Source organism: Callorhinus ursinus, unplaced genomic scaffold (assembly GCF_003265705.2).
Source record: "Callorhinus ursinus isolate GAN/ISIS: 27379988/994484 unplaced genomic scaffold, GSC_fseal_2.0 scaffold4, whole genome shotgun sequence".
In the NCBI taxonomy this organism is placed as follows: Eukaryota; Metazoa; Chordata; class Mammalia; order Carnivora; family Otariidae; genus Callorhinus; species Callorhinus ursinus.
Genome location: NW_027397066.1, coordinates 149,051,760 through 149,079,299, shown reverse-complemented (window position 1 = coordinate 149,079,299; position 27,540 = coordinate 149,051,760). Strand labels below are relative to the sequence as shown.

Here is a 27,540-nt window from a genome sequence, read left to right as displayed (position 1 = left end):
TCTTTATTTAGTTTATGGGTAGATTAATGATATTTCATTGTTTATATCAAGTCTTATTGGAATTGGAAAATGGTGCCATGCATTATGAATTGCTTACGTATCTTGCAATTTTTTTGAGAAAAGTTATGAAATGATTCTGAATTGCATCTTTTGTCTTTCAGTATGAGTTCAGACGAAACAGATGATGTCTCTCAGCTCCTAGTTTTTGTTTGTAATAGCCAGACTCGCTTAATCAGACTAAATTCATTTTTTGTGAGTTGTTTTTAGAAATCTCACAGACTTTAAAATCTTCAAATGGCAAACAGTTTCTTTGTTAACAAAAGTTATGCTAGAAAAGAAAAATCTCTCACTCAGTTTACAAATGGAACATCTGTGATATCTCATGAGAGACCTGGCTTTCCTGCTTGTTTAAAGACTGTCCTGGCCAACCTGCCCTGTTGAACTTACCCATTTATCTGTACTTCCTTCTTAAGCCTCCTAAAACAAAGAAATAAACCGAGTAAGGAATAAAAATGGCATTAGCACACCAGAGGATGAAAGTGATGGGAAAGAAGACAGTGACAGATGAGCGATGATGACGTATTTTAGGACGCTAAAAAATGAATGCACTGTGAAAAGTGACTTAACAGGCGCAACTGAAATCTAAGCTACAGTGGTGGAACCCAAAAAGAAGAAAATAATATCCTCGAGCTTTTAGAAATTTAAGACAGCTAGGACTTCAGAAAGTGGGAGCTAGAAAAAAAGGACAAGAATTGATTTAAAACTTGCAGAAAGAAGACTAAGCTTTCTATTCCTGATTTTCTTGTCCATGTCCTTCAGATTAGGAACTACCTTTTTGCCATCTGAAATGAGCAGAATGAGGTCAGAAAATCTGGGAGAGGTTGTGCCAAGAGCTTCAGGAGTAGAGACTCCAGGCATAGCTGGCATCTGTCATGTGACCTTATACCGAGAAAATGGAGATTACATGAGGTTTGCACACTGTATGGTGAAACCTTTGTTCTCCCTAAAATACTGAAAGCCAGTCCTAAACTTCTTCCACTGAGCGGTAGCAGTCAGAAGAATATACCTCCGGGAAAATATCTACACATACTGACAATTGGGGAACCACCAAGGAAAAATCTGCACAGCCATGTTATTATCCTACTGTTAAGACTATTACTCAATGAACCATCTGCTACTAACTGAGTTCCAAATGATTTTTCTTGCCTCATTCTTAAATAAAAACAGACATTTGAGAGTATTCTATAATATTAACAATCAAAAAAGAAGCAAAGCAAAGGCCATGGGATGCCTGGGTGGCTCAGATGGTTAAGCGTCCACCTTCGGCTCGGGTCATGGTCTCAGGACCCTGGGGTCGAGCCCCATGTTGGGCTTCCAGCTTAGCGGGGCGTCTGCTTCTCCCTCTCCCTCTCCCTCTCCCCCTGCTTGTACTCTCTCTGTCTCTCTGTCTTTCTCAAATGAATAAATAAAATCTTAAAAAAAAAAAGAAAAAAGAAGCAGAGGCCAAAAGAAACACACAGAGGAAATGAAGAGAATAGAGGAGAAAATTAAAGAAAGAGAAAAGCATTGCCGTAAGAGAAAATGCAGAGAATTAAAAAAAAAAATCTCTGGACAGATGAGACAACTGCATGCATGAAATAAGAAAGGAATAAAAGGAATCATTCAGGCCATAACAGGAGCAAATAGTAAACCAAAGTGAAAAAAAGAATCAGTAGAATATTTGGAAGATGAAGTGAAGACATCTCCCAAGTAAAATCAAGATACAAAGGAATAGAGGAGAAAGAATGTGAAAATCAGGACATCAATACAAAGACTTAATATGTGACCAGAAAGAAAGAACAGAAAAAAACCGAAGTTTCCATGAAAAACAAGGAATTGATAGATTACCTGCTGTATTGACCATCGAGAGGGACTTTGTAGTTCTGTTAGGGAGTCTGTTGAATTTGTAGGTCTGATAGGGAATTTGTTGACTATTAAAATGAGACAATTATTCGTACTAGGAAAAACAAAATGCTACATGAGAGTTATAATTATAGCAAACTACTATGCTTAACCACGAACGGTAATTACTTATTCATAACATGTAAACACTGAATATTAATTTAACCATAAATATTTATATAACTAAATTTTGAGTATTAAGGGAGAGTTAAATACATGGAGTGTGGTATAAAAGAAATTTTTTCCTTGTAAGAAATTAATAGACAATTTCACAAACTTAAAAAATCAAGCATAATATAATAGCAATTGAGATAATATGACTGCAAATCTTAGACGAGTGTCTAAAGAGAGGCTGCTTCCGAGGAGCTAGAACTGAACTGGGGGTAGATGGGTAGGGCAAAAATACAACTGTTTTTTTATATGCTTTCTCTAATGTTTGAACTTCTAAATGATATCCATGAATTATACTGATAACTTGTAAATCAAGTCCTTTTCAAGGGAGGGCTTTGGAGCCAGCTGCATGACCCTTAGATGGTCCAAGTTGGGATTTGGTTTTACTCTACTTATAAAATTAGCCTATTACTTATTTTATGGATGCTGACAGAAGACACAACGCTGGGTCAGAGATAAAGGAAGGTATTACTTACTGCAAGCAAGCAACACGGGCATCAGTGAATTTGCCTAACTTCTCCCTTGCCCTCAAGTTTCACTGGAACACAGCATTAGGCCCTGATGGATGTAACACACACTGTGTATCTGTGTCCCAGCTGTGGAACACTGAGTTTGGGGAATCCACTGCCTTTATAGCAAGCGGTAAGCAAGCCTCCTCTTTGTCCAGAAGAACACGTTATCTCATCTCTCAAAACTAGCAGCTGCATAAACAACCCCAAGAAATGGCTCAGGTAAAAGAATGGTCCAGGGCTTACAGTCTTGGCACATCCAGCAAGTGGTATAGCAAAACGCACAGAGGCCCACAGACGACTGTCTCTCCCAAGCCAGATCCAGGTTCTACAATTTACCAGCTGTATTTGGGGCAAGTTTCTGCGTGTGAAAGGCTCATTTTTCTTACATGCATGAGAGTGAAAATGCGAATTACCTTGAGCCTAAAATAATGTATGTGAAGCCCCAGCATGGTGCCAGGCATACAACAGATAGTAAAGTTGTTATTTGTATCTTCCTCAAAAGAAAACAAAGCCCCCCAAAAAGTATAAGTGCTGGTGTTCTCCAGAATTTGTAAATTAGCACTGTGTGGACACTTGCAAGTTATTAATGTAAGTTTCTGTTTTATCCCTTGGGAAAGGGGGATGGCAAAATCCTCATCACAAGATAATGGAAGCACATCAGAGGCAGTTTAATATTATCTACTACTTACTTTACTAACACTACTAATACATACTTATACATCCAGCTTTACTGCTTATATTAAGGAGCATTAGTGTATTAGAAATCAAATAATAGGAAGAAATTTTAGATCAAAAGTGCTATGCACAGAGACTTGTCAAAGATCATAACACAATTTCAATTTTTATTCAAACTAAATATAATCACTCTTTCTTTGAAATTCTGTTGTGAAAAGAATTAAGGCTTACTTATACAATATGTATTTATTTTGAATATTAATTTTTAATAGAAAAAGCAAACTATCAACAGATGCATTTGAAGATGTTGTTTATTCAAGGGCAATCAATTTACAATGCCATAAAATAGATTTTTCTGAGGAGAATTTTGCATGTGTGTGATTATGCATATTTTTCTGAAGAAAAGCTTACATCAACTTCCTGAAGGAACCGTCGACAACATGGAGATTCCACTGGTGATGGGTTGACAAGCTTTAAAATCATCTCTAAAATCGGATGACAACAAAATTCCAGATTAGAACATTAGTTACAATCCAATAATCTAATCTCTCCTGAGAGTTTTTTGATCTTTATAGAATCATAATAAAATACCAAATCACTCAAGTAAATATATAAAATCAATGGGGAAACTCCTTATATTTTCTAAAGTTTAATTACATTTCTCTGATTTTTTTGGAAGAATCACTTATGTATCTTTTACTTTAAGTGTAATAATGCTGAATGAAATGTCATTTCTTGTGTTACATAAATATAAAATTTGAAAAATCATTTAATTAAAAACCCCATTTTCATTTTCATGAAAAATGTTTCATTGCCTTTCAAAGGCAGTATACTTAGCAGTATAGAATTTAGAACTGGACTCCCAGATTTGCAAATTCTGCCCTATTAATCTCTGCTTTGTAATGCCCCAGGTGAGTTGCCCTCTTAGTTTCCTCATCTCTAAAATAAGGTAATATTGTTTACCTGTCTTACAAATTTGTAGGAGGCAATAAGTGAGTTGAGAAATTGTAAAGTTTTTAAAATAGTGTCTACTACATAGTAAGTACAATAGATGTATTACCTTTATTATGATATTACAGATAATATTGCAAAGCTGATAGTTAATCAAGAGGTCATTGTTCAGGGTCCTGGGTGGCAGAGTCGGCTGAGCACCCAGCTTTTGGTTTTGGCTCAGGTCATGATCTCAGGGTTGGGCTGAGATTGGGCTCTGCTGAGTACGGGGTCCGCTGGAGATTCTCTCTGCCCCTCTCGCTCGTTCTCTCCCTCTCTCTCTCTCAAATAAATAAATGAATCTTTAAAAAAAAAGAGGTAATTATTCTTATGACATTAAATTTAGAAAAATTAGGAACTAATAAAGATACTTATCAGTTTCATAAAGAGCCAAAAATGGTGTCAGGAAAGTTTTATATATATATATATAATTATATATAAACATATATATACTTATATAGTTTTATATATACATATATTTAATATATATAAATATATTATATAAATATATTTATATATAATATATGAAATATAAAATATATATGTATATATTTATATATATATTAAATATATGTATATACTTAATTAATGATTGAGATAGACACCATACTCTAGGCAATGCATGTTCAAAAATGGGCAATACTGGGGCACCTGGGTAGCTCAGTCTGTTAGGTGTCTGCCTTCGGGTCAGGTCATGATCCCGGGGTCCTGGGATGGAGCCCCGCATTGGGCTCCCTGCTCAGCTGGGAGCCTGCTTCTCCCTCTCCCTTTGCTTCTCCCCTTGCTTGTGCTCTCTCTCATTCTCTCAAACAAATAAATAAAATCTTAAAAAAATGGGCAATACCTCCATTTTAATCAGGTCAACTGTTTGTCATAGATTATAGTCATCCATTTTAACATTACTACTTCACTAAGCCAAGACTTTTTAAGAGAAAATAAAAAACACCATATCCTGTTTATGTGTCTTGTCTCAGAAAGAGAACTTAGTGTCCTCGCTTTTACACAAGAAGATATTCATTTCCAAAACAGTAGAATGTGATTAATTGCCTTTTGATTTAGTTTTCTTTTATGTGGTCAGAACGTATCTTTAATTTATATATAAAGTTTTGATGAAGAAATCCAGTATCACACCCATCAGGCTGACATGTATTTTTTCATTCGTCTGTTGTTAAAGAAGTAATTGTATAGTACTTTAAACAAAAGAAAGAATGTCAATAAACAGATGTTTTTCAGGATATGATTTATGACAGAAGCTCTACAAACAGTGATTTTCTTTGCCAAATAATTCCTTTCAAGCCCTTCTTTTTTAAAGAATTATGTAATGTCTCTCATTTTATGCCAGAAAAATAGCCAGGATATGAATTTGACATCACATGCATGGTGAGAGCTTGGAAAAGATTCTGAGAATGCTATTCACTTTCATACAAAAGGTCACAGAATTAATTCTCCAAGCCAACATTTGAAACTGGCTGTCCCGAGAGCCTTGGATGTTTGGAAAATTAATGTGCGTATGTTCAAAATATACTTGTGCATACAACTTCTAATGAACCCTTTCACAAGACAGAGAACATTGTGTCCACCTCATTTTACAGTTGCCTTTTTCCAGAGAGAATTTTGTAAATCTACAAGATCATACAGGATCACTTAACCTAGCTGAACCAGGAGAAAATTGCTCTTGAAGAATGAACCTTATGAATTATTTTAGTGTGTTATGGACTCTGACTTGAAGGAGCTGTCAAATGATTCTCCTGGGACTCTAAAAAATTCAACAGCTTTACATGTCTGTCTGTTTATATCTCTCAAATTATGTTAATTGTAGTCACTGTAGAACATGCATTATTATAACTTTATGTCTATGGTCTACATGAAAATGCCATTTTGGAGAATGTGGGTACATTTGGTAGTGCTGCTGATTATTTTTTTGTTAAAGCTTAAATAAGTTTTATATGTGATTTAAAATTTTTTTAAGATTTATTCATTTAGAGAGAGAGGGAGAGAGAGAGCATGGGGGGGCAGGTGAGGGGGGGGAATCTTCAAGCAGACTCCCCGCTGGGTGGGGAGTCGGACACTGGGTTCAATTCCACTACTCATGAGATCATGACCTGAATGAAAGCCAAGAGTTTGACGCTTAACCAATTGAGCCACCTAGGTACCCTGACTTTATATTTGATTAATTCAGGCATCTTTGTGCTTTTCTTATTTAACTGAGGGATGGGGAAGATGGAGGAGTCTGGAGGTGGTAGAATACTAGTAGTCCTTAATAACTAATATTTATTGAGTGTTTACTATGTGTCAGATACTTGTCTAAGCACTTTACATGAATTAACTCATGTATTGTTCACAACATTTCTCCAGAGCAAGTACTATGATTACATTCATTTTGGAGATGAGAACCCTGAAATATAGTAAAGTAAAGTAATCTACCTACGGCTACAAAGTTTAAGTAAAAAAACCCACCTAAGGTGCTCACTGATATGCTGAATTTCAACGGGAATACTTTAAGTAAAGGGACTGGCTAGAGAGTTCTCAGTAAGAACTTTATTTGAATAAACTTGGATTTGTTTCGACCTGGGCCTCTTTTTCCTTGGTCCAAGAACTACAAATTCTTGCTAATCTTTCAAGATCATGTTTTCCAATAAAAAATATATTTTCATGAGTTATGAATTATCTGGAATGCCAACATACTAATATTTCCTGGAAGGGGAAAATGGGCAGAATGCTGGTGTACACCATCCAGGTCATCCTACTTTGTGTGAGCCAAATTAGAAGTTTGTTTGGTAAGCATAGGATTATGTCACACAGATTCTAGAAGGCTATTTCTTGATCCTGGTAAAATCTGATTAAATGCCCTAGTCCTACAGCAGAGGACCCCACTCTAATAGCTAGAATTTTCAACTCCTCCAGATTCAGGTTTTTTTTCCTCTGATATTACTGCTGGATATTCACTGATAACTTCTTCAATGTTTCAAAGATGACTGAAAGTTGTCGCACAGATTCCTTCTTACACCCTTTTTTTTCCAATTCCATGGATATACTTGCCTCCTCAAACATGCTGTACATGTGATCTTGGGGAACTGTGCCCTTTGTCATTTGGTGTTAATTTTATGGAACCCACTCTCAAATTTCTTTGTGAGGGTCTTTTCTGGAAATATAGACCTTTTGTAGACATCTACAGTCCTCTGTAAAGGAATTAATAATTGAGCAAAATAAATAAATGTGATTGGATGCTTAAATATACAGCTTTTTTCTTCCCCGAAAAACAGATTTATATATAAAGGTACAGCTGTTTCACAGTAAATAACATACTCAAGCTGGAGCAAATTTTATTCGAAGAGTTGTTAGTCACTAGCCAAAGCTTGTTTCCCAGTTGTACCCTGAACAACAGAATATTCATATGATATCATAAATTACTTTTAAAAATAATTAGTTTGTGTAAGACTGTTGAATCACAGACCTGTACCTCTGAAACAAATAATACATTTTATGTTAAAAAAAAAAAGAAGATAGCAGGAGGGGAAGAATGAAGGGGGGCAAATCAGAGGGGGAGATGATCCATGAGAGACTATGAACTCTCAGAAACAAACTGAGGGTTCTAGAGGGGAGGGGGGTGGGGGGATGGGTTAGCCTGGTGATGGGTATTAAAGAGGGCACGTACTGAATGGAGCACTGGGTGTTATATGCAAACAATGAATCATGGAACACTACATCAAAAACTAATGATGTAATGTATGGTGATTAACATAACATAATAAGAAAAATAATAATTACTTTGAATTCTTTCAGATTGACATTAACACTTTCTTGTCCAATGGATCTCAAGAATTTTCCAATGGATGTACAAACATGTATAATGCAACTGGAAAGTTGTAAGTATGGACAACTTACTTTTTCTGAACACTTTAAAAAGCATAGTCAATATAAATTTTAATGGATTATGTAGATAATTTATAATTATGTAATATTTTTTGTCAGATATTTACTAAATAGTCATGTTATCTATCACCACGTAATGAAAGTAGTCTCTTTTAACACATGCAGTCTATACTATAATAAATAAGTTGAGGACCTAACAATAACAGTTTTTATGCTTGACAAACAGCTATGTATCTCTATACAAGTTACCAAAGGTAAAAAAGATAATAATCATTAATATCAAGCCGCCATTTTCTCTTTGGGTACCTGCTACAGACCAAGCATTTTGTATGTTATTTTCAATACTCACAAAAAAGATATTGCTGTCCCCATATTTCCACACGTCAAAATGGTCATTTTGAGTGCTTGAGTATTGTGCTCCAATTTATGGAGGTGGTGACAACAAATCTCCTGGTTCCAAAGTTTATGCTTACTTTGCGCCGTTTTGCAAAAGTTTATTGAGAGCGTGCTCTGCTGGAGATGTTATGCGTGTTATCTCAGGAGAAGAGAAATTTCTCACACTTGATCAGAGATTTATCCAAGCTTACAAGCATTCCTTTAACTTTAGATTTCAAAGTGGATCCACATGCATCACTGATTAATGTTAACATAAAAATTTCAGGTCTTTCTGTTTCTTTGACCTTATCTATACAATCAACCCAAACTTAATTGATTTTCAGTGTTTAACGGCATAAAAAGTAAGCATTATGCAATCTTTTTCTTGTAGTACTGTGTTATATCAGGAAAAAAAAAAAGTCTGACATGTTCCTTGAGGAAAATTGGAAGGTAGGTCTCCGAGGCAAGGTTTGTAATGTAGAGGATCTGTCGCTAGATGGCGAGCCTACTTCATGGGGGAATGCGGCCATTCCTCTACATTTGGTTTCCCTTCAAGTAAGAAAGGGGAAATACCTTTTAACGCTAATAACCCCTTCTTGTTAAATTTAAATGCATTACTTTTATAAGTAGTTCTTAAATGTTAAGCGTACACATGGATAAAGTACTGAGCAAAGGAAAGGAAAATAAAAGAATGTAATTTTAGTTGGGGGAACTATTTAGAAATATAAATGGGGTGGGGCAAGAAAAGATTCTCAGCAGTGGAGATTTTTTTTTTTTTTTTGAGCTATACCATGAAGGCATTTTGAGGACAGGCTGATTCTGTATCTTGGTTGCAAAATTAGGTACATAGAAGGGTATCAAGAAAAAAAAATCATGTGCAAAATAGTCGAAGACAAACAGTTGCCCTCATTACTAAACCAGACATGGTGGATGTTATCCACTAGGCAGGGAGGAATTGTTCAAGATTTAGGAGCAAGAGAATGAATCTTCTTTAAAGATTCTTTCAGCCAAATGAACCAAGGTTATTTAAGAAGGTTTCATAATATTCCAAAATAAGGAGTAGCAGTAGGGACAAAGGGGAATGGTGTGGAAGGTAGAAAAATGATACCGTAGAGGAGGCAGAACTGTATCTTACCCTCTTACCCTTGAGAATTGAACAGACATAAAACAAGTTAACAGGAGAAAGAATACACATTTATTTAATGTAAGTTTTATGTAACATGGGATCCCTCATAATGAAATGAAGACTCTGAGAAATAACAAAACCTAAATGTTTTTATACCAGTTTGGACAAGAAGAAGCAATTGTGAAAAGGCAGGTAAACTATGCAGGGAAGGAACCTAAAGGAAGATAAAGGATTATTTTAACAAGGTCTGTACAGAATTCTCTTGGCTTCGATTCCCCATTGAAGATGTTTCTTTTTTCCTGGTATAGGAACACTCCTGTTTTCAGAAAGAAAAAAAAAAAAGGGAGAGATTAAAGTGCCCTTCTGGCATTTGCTGTTTTTCAAATGCCTGTAGCTCAAAATAATCCTTATGCAAAAGGGACATACTTTGGGATGGCAGAACCTACCACACTTAATTTGTTTCAATCCAAAATGGATGTGAAGCCTCTGGGAGCAGATGAGTTCAAAGCTTAGGCAAATAGAATCATACTGGAAATACTAACAGAGAAAGAAAACATAGGATGAGAAGTAATGTGAAAGGGAGTATTGATAAATCCCATCTTAATATATTCATGTTTTGGGGAATTTAGGTATAAAACCAAAAGGAGGAGTTAGACCTGGGGATACACTATTAAAAGCCATAAAGGAAGTGTTTCAAACAATAAGATAACATTTCTGAAGGAAAGGATGTAGAGGGAAACAACAGACCCTTTAGAAATGCCTGCATTTAGAGATTGTTGGAAGGTTTCCAGTCAAGGGATGGTCATAGATAGCAAATTAAAATCAATATCATTCAATCTCAAAAGAAACTGCTGAGATCTCTTTAACAGTATCAAATGCTACCAAAAAAATTTTTTTAAGGTAATTGAATAAAGTGCCATTGTTATCGATAGCAAAGACAAATGTGATTAGAATGATGAGGGTCAAATCTGGAGTCCCCCCCAACATTTTTTTTTGAAGGGCGGGACATCGGAGGGGGAGATGGACCATGAGAGACTGTGGACTCCAAAAAAATTTTTAAGTGTATGATGAGAAAGTGGGAGCAGTGAGTAAAATCTATTACTCCATGTTGGTAATTCTTGCCTGTTAGTTACTAAAGAAAGATGGGAAAGAGTATAGTGTCTGAGGGATAACTGGGTCACCAGACTTCTTTTCTAGAATAAGGAAAGCATACTGGGCTATTTTGCAAGACAAAATGCTGACATAACTAGACCTTTCATTGTTTCTGCCTTTCCCAGAACATTTCCAAATCAATCAAACACTCAACATGGGAAAACAGGGCCTCTTGCCCACTCTTGCCTCCTCAGACTTTTTTCTAATTTTCTTTATCAGGAATGAATAGATTGCTTCACTCGTCCCTTTCATATTTCAGTCATTATAGACTTCCTGCTCTGTTATTAAAAATTAATTGAGCTTGCAACAGAGATACTGTTTATCAAACATCTTTAGCAGATGCTAAGAAAATCTTGTCAAAGTAGAAGCTACTGAAGTCAAATTCTTCAAGGTATTTTTCGTAAACTCTTTGAGCAATCACGCACTCTCTTTCTTTCTTTTTTCTTTCTTTTTTTAAATTATGGCTTAAAATGACAAGTTAACCTGCTGGAAAACAAGTTAACCTGCTGGAAAGCAAGAGCTATAAGGCACCTAGCGTCTTGATTGAGATTTGACTGCAAAGGGGAAAAAGAAAACAAATTGGTTTGAGAAGTGCAGAAAACAAGGAATAAAGGCACATAATTTAAAGGCAAAGCTTTTAATGGCCTGTCATGATCCAACTTTCTTAAATTCAGTGAATGTTCCATGATGTCTGTCAAGGGTCAGGAGTGTTCTAAGTGACCTGAGGAATGTTCATTCATCTAAGAATCAGTTGAAAAATATCTATCAGTATCCAGTATATTTCACATAATACCTTGGGTGACACAACAATACATAAAGCACAAAATCCCTGTTTTTAAGAACTTGAGGGGCACCTGGGTGGCTCAGTCAGTTAAGCCTCTGCCTTTGGCTCAGGTCATGATTCCAGAGTCCTGGGATGGAGCCCCATGCAGGGATCTCTGCTCAATGGGGAGCCTGTTTCTCCCTCTCCCTCAGTCTGCCACTTCCCCTGCTTGTGCTCTTTCTCCCTCCCTCTCTCGCTCTCTGTCAAATAAATAAATAAAATCTTAAAAAAAAAAAAGAACTTGGAGGACCAGTTGAGGAGTTCTTTATGCAGATTTTCCTTAACGATGATAAGTAGATGTTAATGGATACTGTTGGTACAAAGGAGAAAGTGACTAAGGCAAGAACAGTGCTAAGAGTGAATAAATAACTTAGAAAAGCATATTTTTGTCTAAACTAGCCGTGACCCCACACCTCCAAAGTGTCTATTCATGACTTGGACTTAAAACCCTGGGTGATACACAGTTCCTAGTGTAGGGAGAAGCAAGTCACCAGGAAAACGTGGGCAGGGCAAGTCCAGGGGAAGAGAAGTCCTGTTATAGAAACTGATGAGAAAACCAAAACACATATGAGCTAAAGATAGCATGAAGGAATAAAAATGGAGTAAATAACTTTCAAACCAGAACTAAAAAATACTGATTCATCAAATAGGATGTGGGAAAGGAGAAAAATAAAAAAAAAAGAAAATATAATACATAAGAAGCACAGAAAGAACGCAAAAATAGCTTTCAATATTACCGTAATTACAATAAATGTGGGGCGCCTGGGTGGTTCAGTCAGTTAAGTGTCTGACTCTTGATCTCAGCTCAGATCTTAATCTCATGATCATGAGTTCAAGACCTGTGTTAAAAACAAAACAAAACAAACAACTTAAAAAAAACAGAACAAAAAAAACAAAATAAACAACTTAATATAAATGCAAAGGTTAAATTCACATAGCAAAATAAAGAGATTCTCCAACTAGATGTTAACAAATATTAAGACTTAACAATATGTTTTCAACTAAACACTTTTTAAAAACATTTTGCAAAGAATTTTGGAGAAAAAGACAGAAAAATGCATATCAGAGAAATGTGTCTGAAAAAATCCAGGATAATAATTTCAATATCAGAAAAAAAAACTATAGAAAAAAATCATAAGACACAAATGCTTGAGTAACATGCTGATAAAGAAACAATATGTAAATAAGCTATAGTAATTATAAAACTATCTTCCATATAACTTCCAAGTACATAAAGCAAAAAAGCAGGCAGAACTACAATTTAAAAAAACAGATAAATCAGTAATTTATTTGAAGCCACAGGTACAGGTATTGGAACAAAAGTAATTTATAGATAAAGAGAAAACTCCTGGTTTGTTTTTAGCATACAAAAACAAGTACAAAAATTTTATAGTAAACTACAAAGGAAGCTTTAATAAATTCCTAAAAATCATCACATGATGGGATGGGATCTCTCACTAAAATGCAATGTGACTAATAAAAATATAAAATTACTAAAGATTACTATATATTAACCTAAATTATTACATATTACTAGACAAAGATAGATCAAGAAACCAACAGCATATAATAAATGACTCCTTGTTTAAAGAAGAAATAAAGGAAAACTACATACTAAATGACATTGAAGGCATTAACTATCAAAATCTTGAGACACAGCTAAAGCAGTTTTCTGTACTAAAAACTACTGAGCTAGGCCTTTGATTCAAGAAGACCTTGCAGAGCATTCAAAGAACCATATTAAAACTCCAAACTGGTACTTTGAAAAGTCCAAGAACTTAGAGACACCTCTGGAGAAACTCTTCAAAGAAAAAAGAAATTAGGTTGCATATAAGAGATACAGAGTGAAGAGAGGGAAATAATGGTAAATATACTAGATTGAAAACAATAAAGGAAAATCCTGAGCACACCATCTTTTCCAGTCCTATCTACTGATCTGACATTAGAAAAGAACCTCAGGAAAAAGTTTTATTTGAAAAAGAGAATTAAAAGAAATCCACACACTGCAGATAGCTAATTTTATCATAAATTAATGAGAAATTCAGAGAGCTGAGACACTAATGGGGAAAACAGAGAACATTTTGAAGACTTTTTCAATGATTTGCCTAAGAATTAATCATAAAGATGATTTTCTCAAGTTTTCTCTTAATCACAAGGATTATATGTTGCTTCAGTAACATGAATTAGAAAAATGTAGGTGATTAGTGGAGAAGGTAGTACAGAAGCTGACTTCTGCTTAAATATGCTGTGTTTCTTGTAAAATTGTGGATTTCACTAGAAATTTATTTTAGATTACTGGGGTTTTGCAATATAGCTTGAATAAGGAATGGTTATGGAAATATAGAGAAATAAGGTTAGCAGTGTTGCTTGGAGACATGAAGATAAATGAGATTTCTGAAGATAGTCTTAAAAATAAAGAGCAAAAGAGAGGACAAAGAAGGCAGCATCATTAAGTTTAAGGAAAGTTGAGGGACAAATGGAAAGAGTAAAACAGAGAAAGACAATGAAAAACTCTTTGTGACATTTTAACATATGTTTCCTAGAGACTGCTTTTCAAATATTATCACTTTATTCATGGAGTGTACATTCATATGACACTTTAACTGAACTTGAAAAAAAATCAGAAAACCAAGGCTACTGGTTTTCAATATTTAATTATGAATAGAAATGTATTAGCTGCAATTCGAATGGTGTTCCTGAGTGATTCAGTTGCTGCCATTTAAAATCAAAATGAAATAGCCACAATAAGACTGACACTTTACCTAGAAAACTAAATCTCATCACCGAGAATTCCTTTGCAGCCAAAGGAGAGAATAAGTCCTCATGTATACAGGCACACCTCATTTTACTGCACTTCGCTTTTTTGTGCTTCACAGATATTGTAGGTTTTTTTTTTTTACAGATTGTCAGATGGTGGCAACTCTGCATCAAGAGAGTCTATCGGCACCATTTTTCAACAGCGTTTGCTCACTTTGTATATCTATGTCACATTTTGATAATTCTCACAATATTTCAAACTGTTTCATTATTATGATATTTGTTACAGTGATCTTTGATGTTACTACTGTCATTGTTTTGGGGCTCCATGAATTGCACCCATATAAGATGGCGAACTTAATGGATAATTGTATGTGTTCTGACTGCCCCACTGACCAGCCATTGCCCCATCTCTCTCCGTCTCCTTGGGCCTCCCTATTCTCTGAGACATAAAATTGAAATTAGGCCAATTAATAATCCTACAATGGCCTCTAAGTGTTCAAGTGAAAGGAAGTCTCTCACTTAAATCAAAGCTAGAAATGATTAAGCTTAGTAAGGAAGCCATGTCAAAAGCTGAGATAAGCCAAAAGCTTAGGTCTCTTATGCTGGTTAGCTAAGTTGTGAATACCAAGGAAAAATTTTAGAAGGATCTTAAAAGTGCTACTCCAGTGAACACAAAAGATAAGAAGGCAAAACAGCCTTATTGCTGATATGGAGAAGGTTGAAGTGGTCTGGATAGATCAAACCAGCCACAACATTTCCCTAAGCCAAAGCCTGATCCAGAACAAGGCCCCAAGGTTCAATTCTGTGAACCCTCGGAAAGGTGAGGAAGCTAAAAAAGAAAAGTTGGGAGCTAACAGAGGTTGGTTCATGGGGTTTAAGGAAAGACACGGTCTCCATAACATAAAAATGTAAGGTAAAGCAGCAAGTGCTGATGTAGAAGCTGCTGCGAGCTTTCCAGAAGATCTAACTCCAGTAATTAATGAAAGTGGCTATACTAAATAACACATTTTCAATGTAGATGAAACAAATTTTTATTGGAAGAAGATGCCACTCGGATTTTTATAACTAGAAAAGAGAAGTCAATGCCTGGCTTCAAAGCTTCAAGGACAGGCTGACTCTCTTGTTAGGGGTTAATGCAGAGGGTGACTTTAAGTTGAAGCCAATGCTCACTGACCATGCCAAAAATCCTAGAACCCTTAAGAACTAATGTTAAATCTATTCTGCCTATGCTCTAAATTGAAAAACAAAGCCTGGATGACAACACATCTCTTTACAATATGGTTTACTGAATATTTTAAGTGCATCATGAGACCCACTGCTCAGAAAAAAAAAAAAATTCCTTTCGAAATATGACTGTTCCTTGACCATGCACTTTGTCACCCAAGAGCCCTGATGGAGATGGACAATGAAATGAATGTTGCTTTCAAGCCTGACAACACAATATTCATTCTGCAGTCCATGGATCAAGGAGTAATTCTGACTTTCAAGTCTTATTATTTAAGAAATACATTTCGTAAGGCTCTAGCTGCCATACATAGTGATTCCTCTGATGGATTTGGGCAAAGTAAATTGAAAACCTTCTGGAAAGGATTCACCATTCTAGGTGCCATTAAGAACATTTGTGATTCATGGGAAGAGATCAAAATATCAACATGCAGAGGAGTTTGGAAGAAATTGATTCCAACCCTCATGGATGACTTCAAGACTTCAGTGGAGGCAGTAACTGGAGATGTGGTGGGAATAACAAAAGAACTACAATTAGAAGTGGAGCCTGAAGATGGGGCTGCATTGCTGCAATCTCATGATAGAACTTGAACAGATGAAGAACTCTGTCTTATGGAAGGTTTTTTGAGATGGAATCTGCTCCTGGTGAAGATGCTATGAAGATTGTTGAAATGACAACAAAGGATTTAGAATGTTACATAAATTTAGTCAATAAAGCAGCACCAGGGTTTGTGGGGAAAGAAGTTCTGCGGGGAAAATGCTATCCAACAGCATCACATGCCGCGGAGAAATCATAGGTGAAACGAAGAGTCTGCTGATGCGGCAAACTTCATTATTGTCTTGTTTTAAGAAATTGCCACAGCCTCCCCAACTGTCAGCAGCCACCCACATCAAGGCAAGACACTCCACCTGCAAAAAAGCTATGACTCACAGAGAGCTCAGATGATGGTTAGCAATTTTTAGCAAAAAAATATTTTTAAATTAAGGTATGTGGGGTTTTTTTTTTTGGACTTAATGCTATTGCCCATTTACTAGACTATAGTATAATATAAGCATGACTTTTATATGCACTTGGAAGCCAAAAAATTATTTGACTCACTTTATTGCAATATTCTCTTTGTTGCAGTGGTGTAGATCTGAACCTGCAACATATCTCTGAGGATGCCTGTAGGTTCGAAGTCAAACATTTCCTTTATCAAATCTAAAGGCCTGCCCCATAGAGTGCTTATTTGTCAAATCTCAACAGAATTTTGCCCAACTGCTTTTATAAAAGCCAGAAGTTCAATATACTGTTATGCCTCCAGTCTACAACATCCTCATTCACCCTCACGAGAGAATTCTAGAAGAAATCCTGTGAATGCTTGCTGTTGGGTATAAAGAAATTGTATTAGTTTCATTTATCTTTCTAATACTCATTTTTTTTCTAGTGTCAAGTTCAGTCAGAAAATATAGGCCAATTACCATGACAATTTGCATCTCCAAAATTCACACCAGTAGAAACCTATTAAAATATCAATAAAAAATATTAACTCATATACGCCACAGAGAGAATTCTGCAATGAAGCTCTACTTTTCATTACATGTTTCATTTAATTTAAAAAATAGTGTGTGATTTGTGCCCCAATTTTTGTGTGTTGTTGCTGATAATGGTGTAAGATTGAGTGACATTTGTACTGAAGATAAACTAAAGTGATTAAATTAAAGTGATCACTAGCCTTCCTTCTCAGGATTAGATTGTATTAGTTTACTGAAGTTCGGGTCTACTACATGATCTTTTTTTTTTTTTTTTTAATTGGCCATGTGAAGTAAACATAAAGCTATCTTTTCAAAGAACAAATTTTCATTATGATATCACAGTTTTGTTTATAAATGCATCTTGTTCGTTTGCTACACAAATTACTAGTATATGAGGAAAGGAAACACAGCTATGTTATAACTTAGACTATGCCCCTAAGGGATTGACAGTGCAAATCGATGTGCAGGAATAAGGGTGAGGAAAAAACTAAAGATTTAATTTTCAGCCTTTAATTTATACCATAACAAAAATTTCTAAATTGACAATTTTTTCCCCAGGTGAAAAAAGACACTGAAGATATTTTTTAATCTTGGAAGAACATTGAGTAATAATTTCCTAACATCATAGTAAAGCTTTAGGATTTATAAAAAGACAAGATGACATGGGGTATATAAACTATCACTCTATGTATAAAGGGTCTAATTCCTCATTTCATATCTAAAGAGGAATGTAGGTAACAAAATAGGAAAACTTCACCAATGTGAGAAAGTTAAAGAAATTTTAATTACGCAGGTTAGAAAAGAAAATACAAGGAAATAATTCAGGGAAGAAAGGACTCTTTTCCACAAAGAGCAGCCTAAATCCCTAAAATTATAGGAAAAGATCTTTTTAAGGTCAACTTAAAAAAATACTGATAAGTTTTCAAAACATGCTTTAATGGGGTTTTTGGATAGAAATATCTAAAGATAGATGGGAGGTTTTTGCTATTTAATTTTCAGATTCATTTCAAAACCATATCTGATATAACTCAGACCGGTTGGTTACTCTGGAATTTATGCCAAGACTATTTAAGGAATTTGGTGAAGATTTTTCACAATTATTTCTTAGTAATCTCTACTGTTGTCAAGCTCTTTCATAATTTAGGACAGTTTGGATATTATTCAAAGTAATACCATGCTTTTTGCCTGGCTAGTCAAGAGATACAGACTATTCTTATTTTGCTGAGTATTTATTACTGAAGCCTCTGTGGTTACAATGTTAGTTAGAAAGCAAGTTTTCCCAAGACACAAATATTCACTAATGAATGAGCTACTTCTAAAATTACTCCCCACTTAAACATTATTCCATCCTACTTAACCCTCTGACTATTCTTTCCCAGTCTGTCCTCATCTTTGTAAGTTCACTTTTGCTGATTATGAGATATTCTAAACGTATGGTGAATAATAAAAACAGTGTAGTTACAAGTCTTACAAAAAGGTGATGTCACAGTAGTTGTATTATCTTTTACACATATTATCTGATTTAATCCTAAGCACAACTTAATGAGATGGGTTTTATTTCCATTGTAAATATCAGCAAATTAAGGTTGAGAGAGGTTAAGTGACTTTCCCAAAGTCACACAGTGATGAAGTGGACGAAGCAAACTTCTGTGTATTAATAGCTCATAAGCTTAAACCAAGCATCAAAGTAACCAAAGTTAGAACCATTAGTATGGAATAATGGTTATAGGTTAGTTACACCAGAGAGTTTTAGAGAAAGTGTAATTACGAAGAAGATAATTGAGCAGGCCTATAACTTAAAGGAAACCACATCTAACAACCGGTTAATGGTAGGATTATTCAAATTAAATGCACAAATTGTACATAAAAATGTTTTAGTTAAATAGATTTTGACATAGCAGTTGTTCCTTGTCAGGTCCATAAAATTTACTTGAGTAATATTCCTCCTGGCAATAATCAGCAAACATGTGCCAAGTGTGAGCATTTTCTTCTTCTTTTTTTTTTTTAAATTCCAGCTGCTAGTTAAGGACACCAGCATTTGCAAGCTGTGTCAAATCCAGAAATCTCAGCATCTCTCTCTTCCTCTTTCAATTGAGAAAGCCCCCAAGAAAGCTGGGGCAAACGTGATTCTAGATCACTTAAAACTGAATGTGAATCTAGAGTTGATTTATAATTCTCAAAACTGATTTCAACTTAAATATATTCTTAGGCATATTCTCCCTTCAAATAAGTATTTCTTTTACATACTACTCATGGTAGAAAGTATTAAACAATAACTTCTTTTTTTTTTCTTCTGTGGTCTTTTAAGCTGTTTTTTAAATGACCAGAGGTCATTTGATTTCTTTTAATGATAATATAATACACTTGAATGATGTCTTCAAAATCAGCATGTTTAGGTACACCTACATGGCTCATTCAGTTAAACAACCAACTCTTAATTTCGGCTCAAGTCACTATCTCAGGGTCATGAGATCAAGCCTCACGTTGGACTCTGTGCTCAGTGCGGAGTCTGCTTGAGATTTTCTCTCTCCCTCTCCCTCTGCTCCTGCGTCCCTAACCCTGGCTTGTACTCACTCTCTCTCTCTCTCTCTCTCAAGTAAATAAATGAATAAAATCTTAAAAATAAATAATTTAAAAAATCAGCATATTTATACTGGGAAATTTGAACAATAGAGACTGTAAAACAAAGACATGCCTTAGCTTTGACTTCCGATCCTCCTTAACCAATTTTGTTTGTCCCACGTGCTATGTCTATGGTCACAAATACAAAAGAAACATGAAAGATACAAATATAAAAGACACTGCAAACATTAAACGGCAGAAAATGAAAAAGTGTTTTGCATATTAACATTGCAAATTTACTCCAGATTTAAATAATTTTTCTAATGTGATGGGTGTGAAACTTTATCTCATTACAGCTTCATCTCCCTTAGGTAGAGCATCCTCTTTTCTGCATCCTTAGTGACCATGACTGTTTCTTCTGTCCATGGCCTGTTTAAGCTTTTTCTGGGGATTCCCTTTTCATATTTATTTATAGGTATTATTTTATAGATGCTAATGATAGTTTAACTTTATATTTCATAGTGCAGAGGGTTTTAAATACATATATATCATTAATCTCTCTTTTTCTTAATAAAGTATAACTTCTATATCCAAAATACAAAAACATTATGCATTTTTTATCATATCCTTTTTAAAAAAATATTTTATTTATTTATTTGTCAGAGAGAGAAAGAGAGAGCCCAAACAGGGGAAGCGACAGGCAGAGGGAGAAACAAGCTCCCAGGACCCCGGGATCATGATCTGAGCCGAAGGCAGACACTTAACCGATTGAGCCACCCAGGAATCCCAACATTATGCATTTTAACTCAGAAATTTTATAGCATAGCTTGTGCTTACATTTTAAATACTAGTAGATTTTATTTCTGTATAACCTTTTTTTTAAATGTATAGAAAATTTTCCCATTATTATTTATCAAAATTTTTTTCTAGGTAGATTTGAAATGTCATTTTTACCTTAAATTTCTATATATAGGTCTGGTTCTGGCCTCTGTTCTGTGCTATTCCATCTAATTGGTACAAAGGCTCTATGTCTGAAGCCCTTTGACTACTACAGCTTTATTTGTACATTTTATCCTCTGTCAAGCAGATCTGCTTCTTTACTTTTACTTTTCAAAACTGCCTTTGCCATGTATACACATTTGTACTTCAGGTTAGTTGATAAATACGTTAGAATTTTTATTCAAGTGGAATTGATATTATAGATTAATTATTAATTATTGTCACAATATTGAGTCCTCCTATCCAAGACACAGCATGTTTCTATCTTTATTACCATCTTCTTCTCTGTCTTTGAAAGACATTTAATTATTTAATTTTCACATTTCTTTTTTTACTCACTACTATACATATGATATATTTTTGCTGAAATTGAGAATAAAAGTTTTGTTCACATTCATCTTAAAGGGTGCAATAGCATTTAAATCCATATTCTAATATCATGATGAAAAGACTTTTATCTTAGTTGTCCAGAGGTGAGGAGTCGAACTGCTTAGAGCAGATAAAATCATAGGGTGAGGAAGGCAGAAAAGAGAATTAAAAGGGGAATTCCCCATGAAAATATTAGGAAATGGAGGTTCTTGCCACGTGAATGACCTATGTTCACAGGAGGAAGAGGTGAAAGAGTCTGTCGAGGTGCCTTGGGGACACTTTCCCCCACCCATTTGAGATTCAGTCAAGTGGGAGGACAGACCAGCAAAATGATAAATGCTTCAGAGTGGTTAGAGAGATTTGAAAAATGGAGATAAACTGTGTCCCATTTCTGAGGGACAACAGGATTTCTGAGAGGGGACCAGCTTGCTGCGTGGCCACGGCCAACAAAGGCAATCATAATAAACAAAAATATATCAGCGTGGCATATGTAAATACATAAGGAGATAGATGATAGAAGATACGTAGGTAGGTAGGTGATAAGCTAAACCAGTAGTTGCTCTGTTTTTTATAGCTGTTACATTACTTGGAAGAGATCTAGAAGTTCCCAAAAAAATGCACGAACATGTAATATAGCTGGGAATCTCAATTTCTAAGTGATCCACCATGGGGTTGACAATAAAGTAGCTTCCATATCCTATTATTTCAGCGAGTCAAAAGATTTTAGAACAAAGCCTGAAGGCTAAATAAATGAAGATAAGAACTGGTTGGAAGGTATGGCTGAAATTCTGTATCCTGGCAACAAAGGGAAACATTAAAGTACAATGACGCCAAGAGAACAGACTATATATTTTACCAGACTCAAATCTTGTTGGATGTGAAAGTCCAGCCCCGGACCCATGGTGAAACATCTTGAAGTGAAGGGTAAAAACCACCAGTGAAATAATATAGATTAAAGTGGTCTTCCACTCATTTCTCCTCATTGCCATGAGGACCCTGAAGCTCCTCCCTATCATCAGAGTAGCCATATAACTGATCATTAAAATAGGGGAACTTCTGAGACTAAAAGAAAGGCACCAAAGATATTTAAAGTATATTTTATAACTGATAGAGGTTTTTAAAGATTTTATTTATTTATTTATTTGAGAGAGAATGAGTGAGAGAGAGAGAGAGAGAGAGAAGGAGAGAGAATCTGAAGCAGACTGCACTGAGCCCAGAGCCCAAGGTGGGGCTTGATCCCACAGCCTTGAGATCATGACTTGACTCGGACACTTAACCGACTGCGCTACCCAGGTGCCCCTGATAGTTTTTTTTTTTTTAATTAGTGGGTGAATTAAATAGTTCTAAACTGTTTTTTTTTTCAAAATATCCTTTCTACTTTGCAGACTTCTTTGTGCCTCCTCCCCTTACCCCGAACATGGTCAAGCACCAGAGTGGCAGTATGTTCTCTCTCCATTTGTCTGTCTCTTGTTTCTTAAAAATAAATAGACAAATAAATAAATAAATAAGCAAACAGACAAATAAACAAAATATATCATTTCTAAAGAAATATATGCATGTATATCAAAGCAAATCAAAATAATTGGAATCATCTTAAAAGTTGCAATTTTGGTACGTTGGAATTGTTAACACTGTCAGTTGACCCTGCTGTACAGACTATAATTTTTTTAATAAGAAAATATTCTATATAGTTGAGGTAGCTCAACTCAATTATCTATACCTAATAATTTCAGAGCCTGATTTTATGTATTTTATATTGATATAGGCAACCATTTCACCCCATATATTTTTTACAGATGTTGTCTTTGTCTTGAATAAGAGTACCTTTTCTCAAAAATATGGTTTTAGGGCACCTGGGTGGCTCAGATGGTTAAGCATCTGCCTTCTGCTCAGGTCATGATCTCCAGGTCCTGGGATTGAGCCCACGTCGGATTCCCAGCCCCGCCAGGAGTCCGCTTCTCCCTCTCCCTCTGCCTCTCCCCCTGCTTGTGCTCTCTCTGTCTCTCTTCCTCTCAAATGAATAAATAAAATCTTTAAAATATATATATATATGCTTTTAGTACAAAACTCAGTCAAAGTAGTTGTTTCTACTTAACAATCATTTTTACTTCTTTGCCTAATTTAGATGCTAGGAAATAGGTCTTCTTAATTCCATTTCCATTTCAATATTAATTATCCAATTAAAAACAAGCAGTCAATATAGTCTTTCCATTCCAAAACACAGTTATCAAGTTACAATAAATAAATATTGTACATCATCTGAGGCCTTTCTTCTTTTATTTTGTAGGGATTAATCTCAAGATGTTCCTGTTTAGAAACTTCATTTTTATAATTGCTACTTGCTAAAACCTTCACAATCCAAAATTTTAGTGTACCACTCATAAAATAATTTGATTAAATATTTCCAACTGATTTTGAACAAAGGCAACCAGAATTTAGAGAACCTATTTACCATGAATTCAATACCATTGCATAACATATAAGTTGATTTACAAAGTACTTCTTCAAATGTTTATAATTTTTTTAAAAATTTAACTGATAACAAGTATTAAATAGAAAAAGCATGTTGTGCCATAATGAAATATCATTTTTAAGTCAACATCAGCTTTTCCCACACAAAAAATTATACTTCAGGTACTCTGTTCCAATAAGAAAAATTATTAATGTTAGCAACTACAGCTTTGGGGCACCTGGGTGCCTCAGTCATTAAGTGTCTGCCTTTGGCTCAGGTCATGGTCCCAGGGTCCTGGGATCGAGTCCCACATCAAGCCCCACATCAGGCTCCCTGCTCAGCGGGAGGTTGGCTTCTCCCTCTCCCACTCCCCCTGCCTGTGTTCCCTCTCTTGCTATGTCTCTATCTGTCAAATAAGTAAATAAAATCTTTAAAAAAACCCTACAGCTTTTCTTTCATTGATAGAGTGTAGGGGTTTATACATGTAAAATAAATCATATGTGGGCGCCCGGGTGGTTCAGTGAGTTAAGCATTCAACTCTTGATTTCAGCTCAGGTCATGATCTCAGGGATGTGAGATGGAGCCCCAAGATCGAGCCCTGAGTCAGGCTCTGTGCTGGGCGTGGAGTCTACTTACTTAAGATTCCCCCCGCCCCCTCTCTTCCCTTCTCTAAAAAAAATAAATAAAAAATAAAATGAAATAAATCATATGTGCATCATAAATAATTCCAAGAACACTGCAGCTCTACAGATTTTCTTTTATTTTTTATTTTTAAGTTGTGCTGTGCTCAACTTAACCACAAGTTATAGCTCCCATCTGTCACCACACAACACTATCACAACACCATTGATTGTATTCCCTATGCTGTACTTTCATCCCCGTGATTTACTGTGCTTTTTTACAACAATGATGAATTCCAACAAATATTTTGTTCAGATCTATCACAAACAAATGACATTTATTCTCAATGTTAAACTTTTTAAATTAATGTAAGAGAGACTGCACAATAGAATTTATGATGACATTACATAGTTCACCTTCAACAAATGTAATTCCAAAAGCTTTACTTTGATTACAGAATTAGATTTAAAAATTAATTTAAAATTAATTTAACCATTTCTCTTTAAAGCAGGAAATGATACTGAAACAAGCCTAACATCATTTAATTTTTTGCAAATTTCCTGTCATGCACTTTTCCAAGAAAAAATGAAATTAAAAAAGAAGGAAATTAATTCAGAAAAGCAACAAGTTGATCTAAATAAAAACTCATTTTTTAGAGAGTAATGTGTAAATGCTGCCCCTACAAATGCACATGTCAAATGACCATCTTTGGGCAGTATTCTTGAGAGGACTGTAACTTTTGAAATCAATGTTGATGTGTTTTAGCTCTGTGTGTCTTGTGGCTTTTATGTGGATGGAGCTTTTGTGAATGTCAAATATAAACAATGTCTTGTTTAAGTTGCACACTCATCATCAACTTTCTTGTAAAATGGAAATTTGGCACTTAATTTTTCAATAAATATTGAACTTTCATTTCTTTTAGCCCATTGCTGCTAGAAGGATTTATTGCAAGATTTAAGAGTGTTGCCAAATAATAAATGTTTGTAGGTTTCAAAGCATTCAGATTGCTTTCTATATGGTCCATAGCAGCACTGTTCTGCTTTACTTACAAGTAACTTACAACTTTCCATGACACTTGGATACTTTAAGTGACACTTCACAAATATTACAGGCTTGTCCAAAGTTAAACACTTCCGCCACAACTCAGATCAGGAGTCAGCTGCCTCTGAAAGGGACACTAGTTTCTTTGTTACTGAAAGGGTCTGGTAAAGATAGATGGGCCATTCCTGATGTTTGGTGTTGTACAGATTTAACCTAATATCCAGATAGTAAGATAGTCTCGTACTCGTATGCCATGGGAGAATCTAGAAGTAAAACTGAAGGATCTATCAAACCAACAATGATGTATTTTAAAACAGTGCTTAATTATACCTAATCTAAATATGAAAAATCTAGAACAAGTGCTAAGCCAGAGAGGATATGAGGGAAAAACAAGTAATGTGGGGCTGTCTTGGCAAACCAAGATGTGTAATTTTAATATCATCGGTGACTCTCAAACCTCCTTTATCTTTAATCTTAACCTCACTTTCATATATAGGTGTGATTTCAAGTATTTTTAACATATAAGTCAATGTTCAGATTTATGACCATCAACACCTATATCTCCTGCTTGCATCTTAAGCTCAAGGTACCCCAAAATAAGCTCATGATATAGGAACACACACACACACACACACACACACGTACACACACACCATCCCCTTCCCCCTTCCTCCTTCTCTATTTCTAATTCAAATATTCTAACAGCCTGCTATATGTTATGTAATATTTTAGGTACTGAAAAATATGCCAGTGACTAAAATGGAATAATCTCAGCTTTTATGAAATTTCAGTCCTAGGAGGTTAGGTAGAAAAATACCCCAAACCTTGATGAATATATACAATGTCAAATAAAGATAAGTTCTATGGGAAAAATGAATAGAAAAAAACTAATGCTGACTGATTGGACGAAAATCATTTTATAAGACAGAGAAGTATATTTTATATATACTTTTAATTATATCTCAAATATATAATATCTCAATATTATATCTCAAATGACATGAGATATAAACTAGACCGTGGCATAGCTCCCTATCAGTGAGTTAGACTTGAAACTTTGAAGTTGTTTCAACTTCTTATTTTTCCTCAAATATATATTTAATGAATCCCCAATTTTGACAAAATGAGCGACTGAAATATTACCTCTGACTTGTATTCTTGATGGACCATTGGAAAAGAATGAGTTTTTTTTTCTTTGCCATCTCAAGAATGCAAATTACCCTTTTAAAAAATTTACTGTATGTGATAACACTTAGCATGATATCTACCTTCTTAAATTTTTTTAAAGCTTTATTTATTTATTTTAGAGAGAGAGAGAGCACACACACAAGCAAGGGGAGGGGCAGAGGGAAAAAAATCTCAAGCCGACTCCCTATTGAGCCTACTTGGACTCAAACTTACCACCTGGAGATCATGACCTGAACAGAAACCAAGAATTGGACGCTTAACTAATGATTGAGCCACCCAGGAGCCCCTACGCTTTAAAATTTTTAAGTATATAATTCATTATTGTTGATTGTAGGTACAACGTTGTACAGCAGATCTCTAGAACTTACTCATCTTGTTTGGCTAAAACTTTATGTCTGTGATTAGTGATTCTCATTTTCCCTTCTCTCCAGCTCCTGACAACTGTTATTCTATTCTTTGATTCTACTGATTTGACTATTTTATATACCTTAAATAATTAAAATCATGCAGTATTTGATATTCTGTGACTAGCTTATTTCACTTAGCATAATGTCCTCAAGGTTTATCCATGTTGTAGCAAAAATTAAAAAAAGAACTACCAAATGATCCAGTAATCCTACTTCTAGGTATTTTCCAAAAGAATTAAAATCAGGATCTCAAAAAAATATTAGCACTACTATGTTTATTGCAGTACTAGTCACAATAACCAAAATGTAGAAACAATCTAAATATCCACTGACAGATGAATGGATAAAGAAAACGTGGTAAAAACATACAATGGAATACTACTCAGCCTTTAAAAAAACTCTGCAATATGCAAAAAAACCTGTACTCTCTGAAAGGTTAGTTGCAATGTGGAATTGCAAACCCCATCAACACATTCTTCATACTTTTGTAAATTAAAATCCATTTGTCTATCTTGCACTTTGAATGGATATTTTGCCTATGCATAATTTTTTAACATCATGCTTCGGTCATTTGGGAAATGTTACTTTAGAGAGCTATTTAGATCTTCCAAACACTGATACCTGTCATTGTACAATACTGAAAGGTCACTTTTGTTAATATCACCATTAAGCTCATCAAAAAATCATTACATATTGGGCAAACAATTTTTCTCAAAATTCTAATTTTGACTTAAAAGTTCAAAATCTATCATTGATGACAAATA

General features: G+C 34.9%; 1 protein-coding gene across 2 annotated transcripts in view; it reads left to right on the top strand.

The window, feature by feature from the left end:
* Positions 1-27,540, top strand: part of GLRA3 (glycine receptor alpha 3) — a 195,041-nt gene that overhangs the window by 117,218 nt on the left and 50,283 nt on the right. For both annotated transcript variants that reach the window (XM_025873986.2, XM_025873985.2), the window contains exon 5: positions 8,073-8,155. In XM_025873986.2, the coding sequence (XP_025729771.1) occupies positions 8,073-8,155 (83 nt within the window). The remainder of the gene's footprint in view (positions 1-8,072; positions 8,156-27,540) is intronic.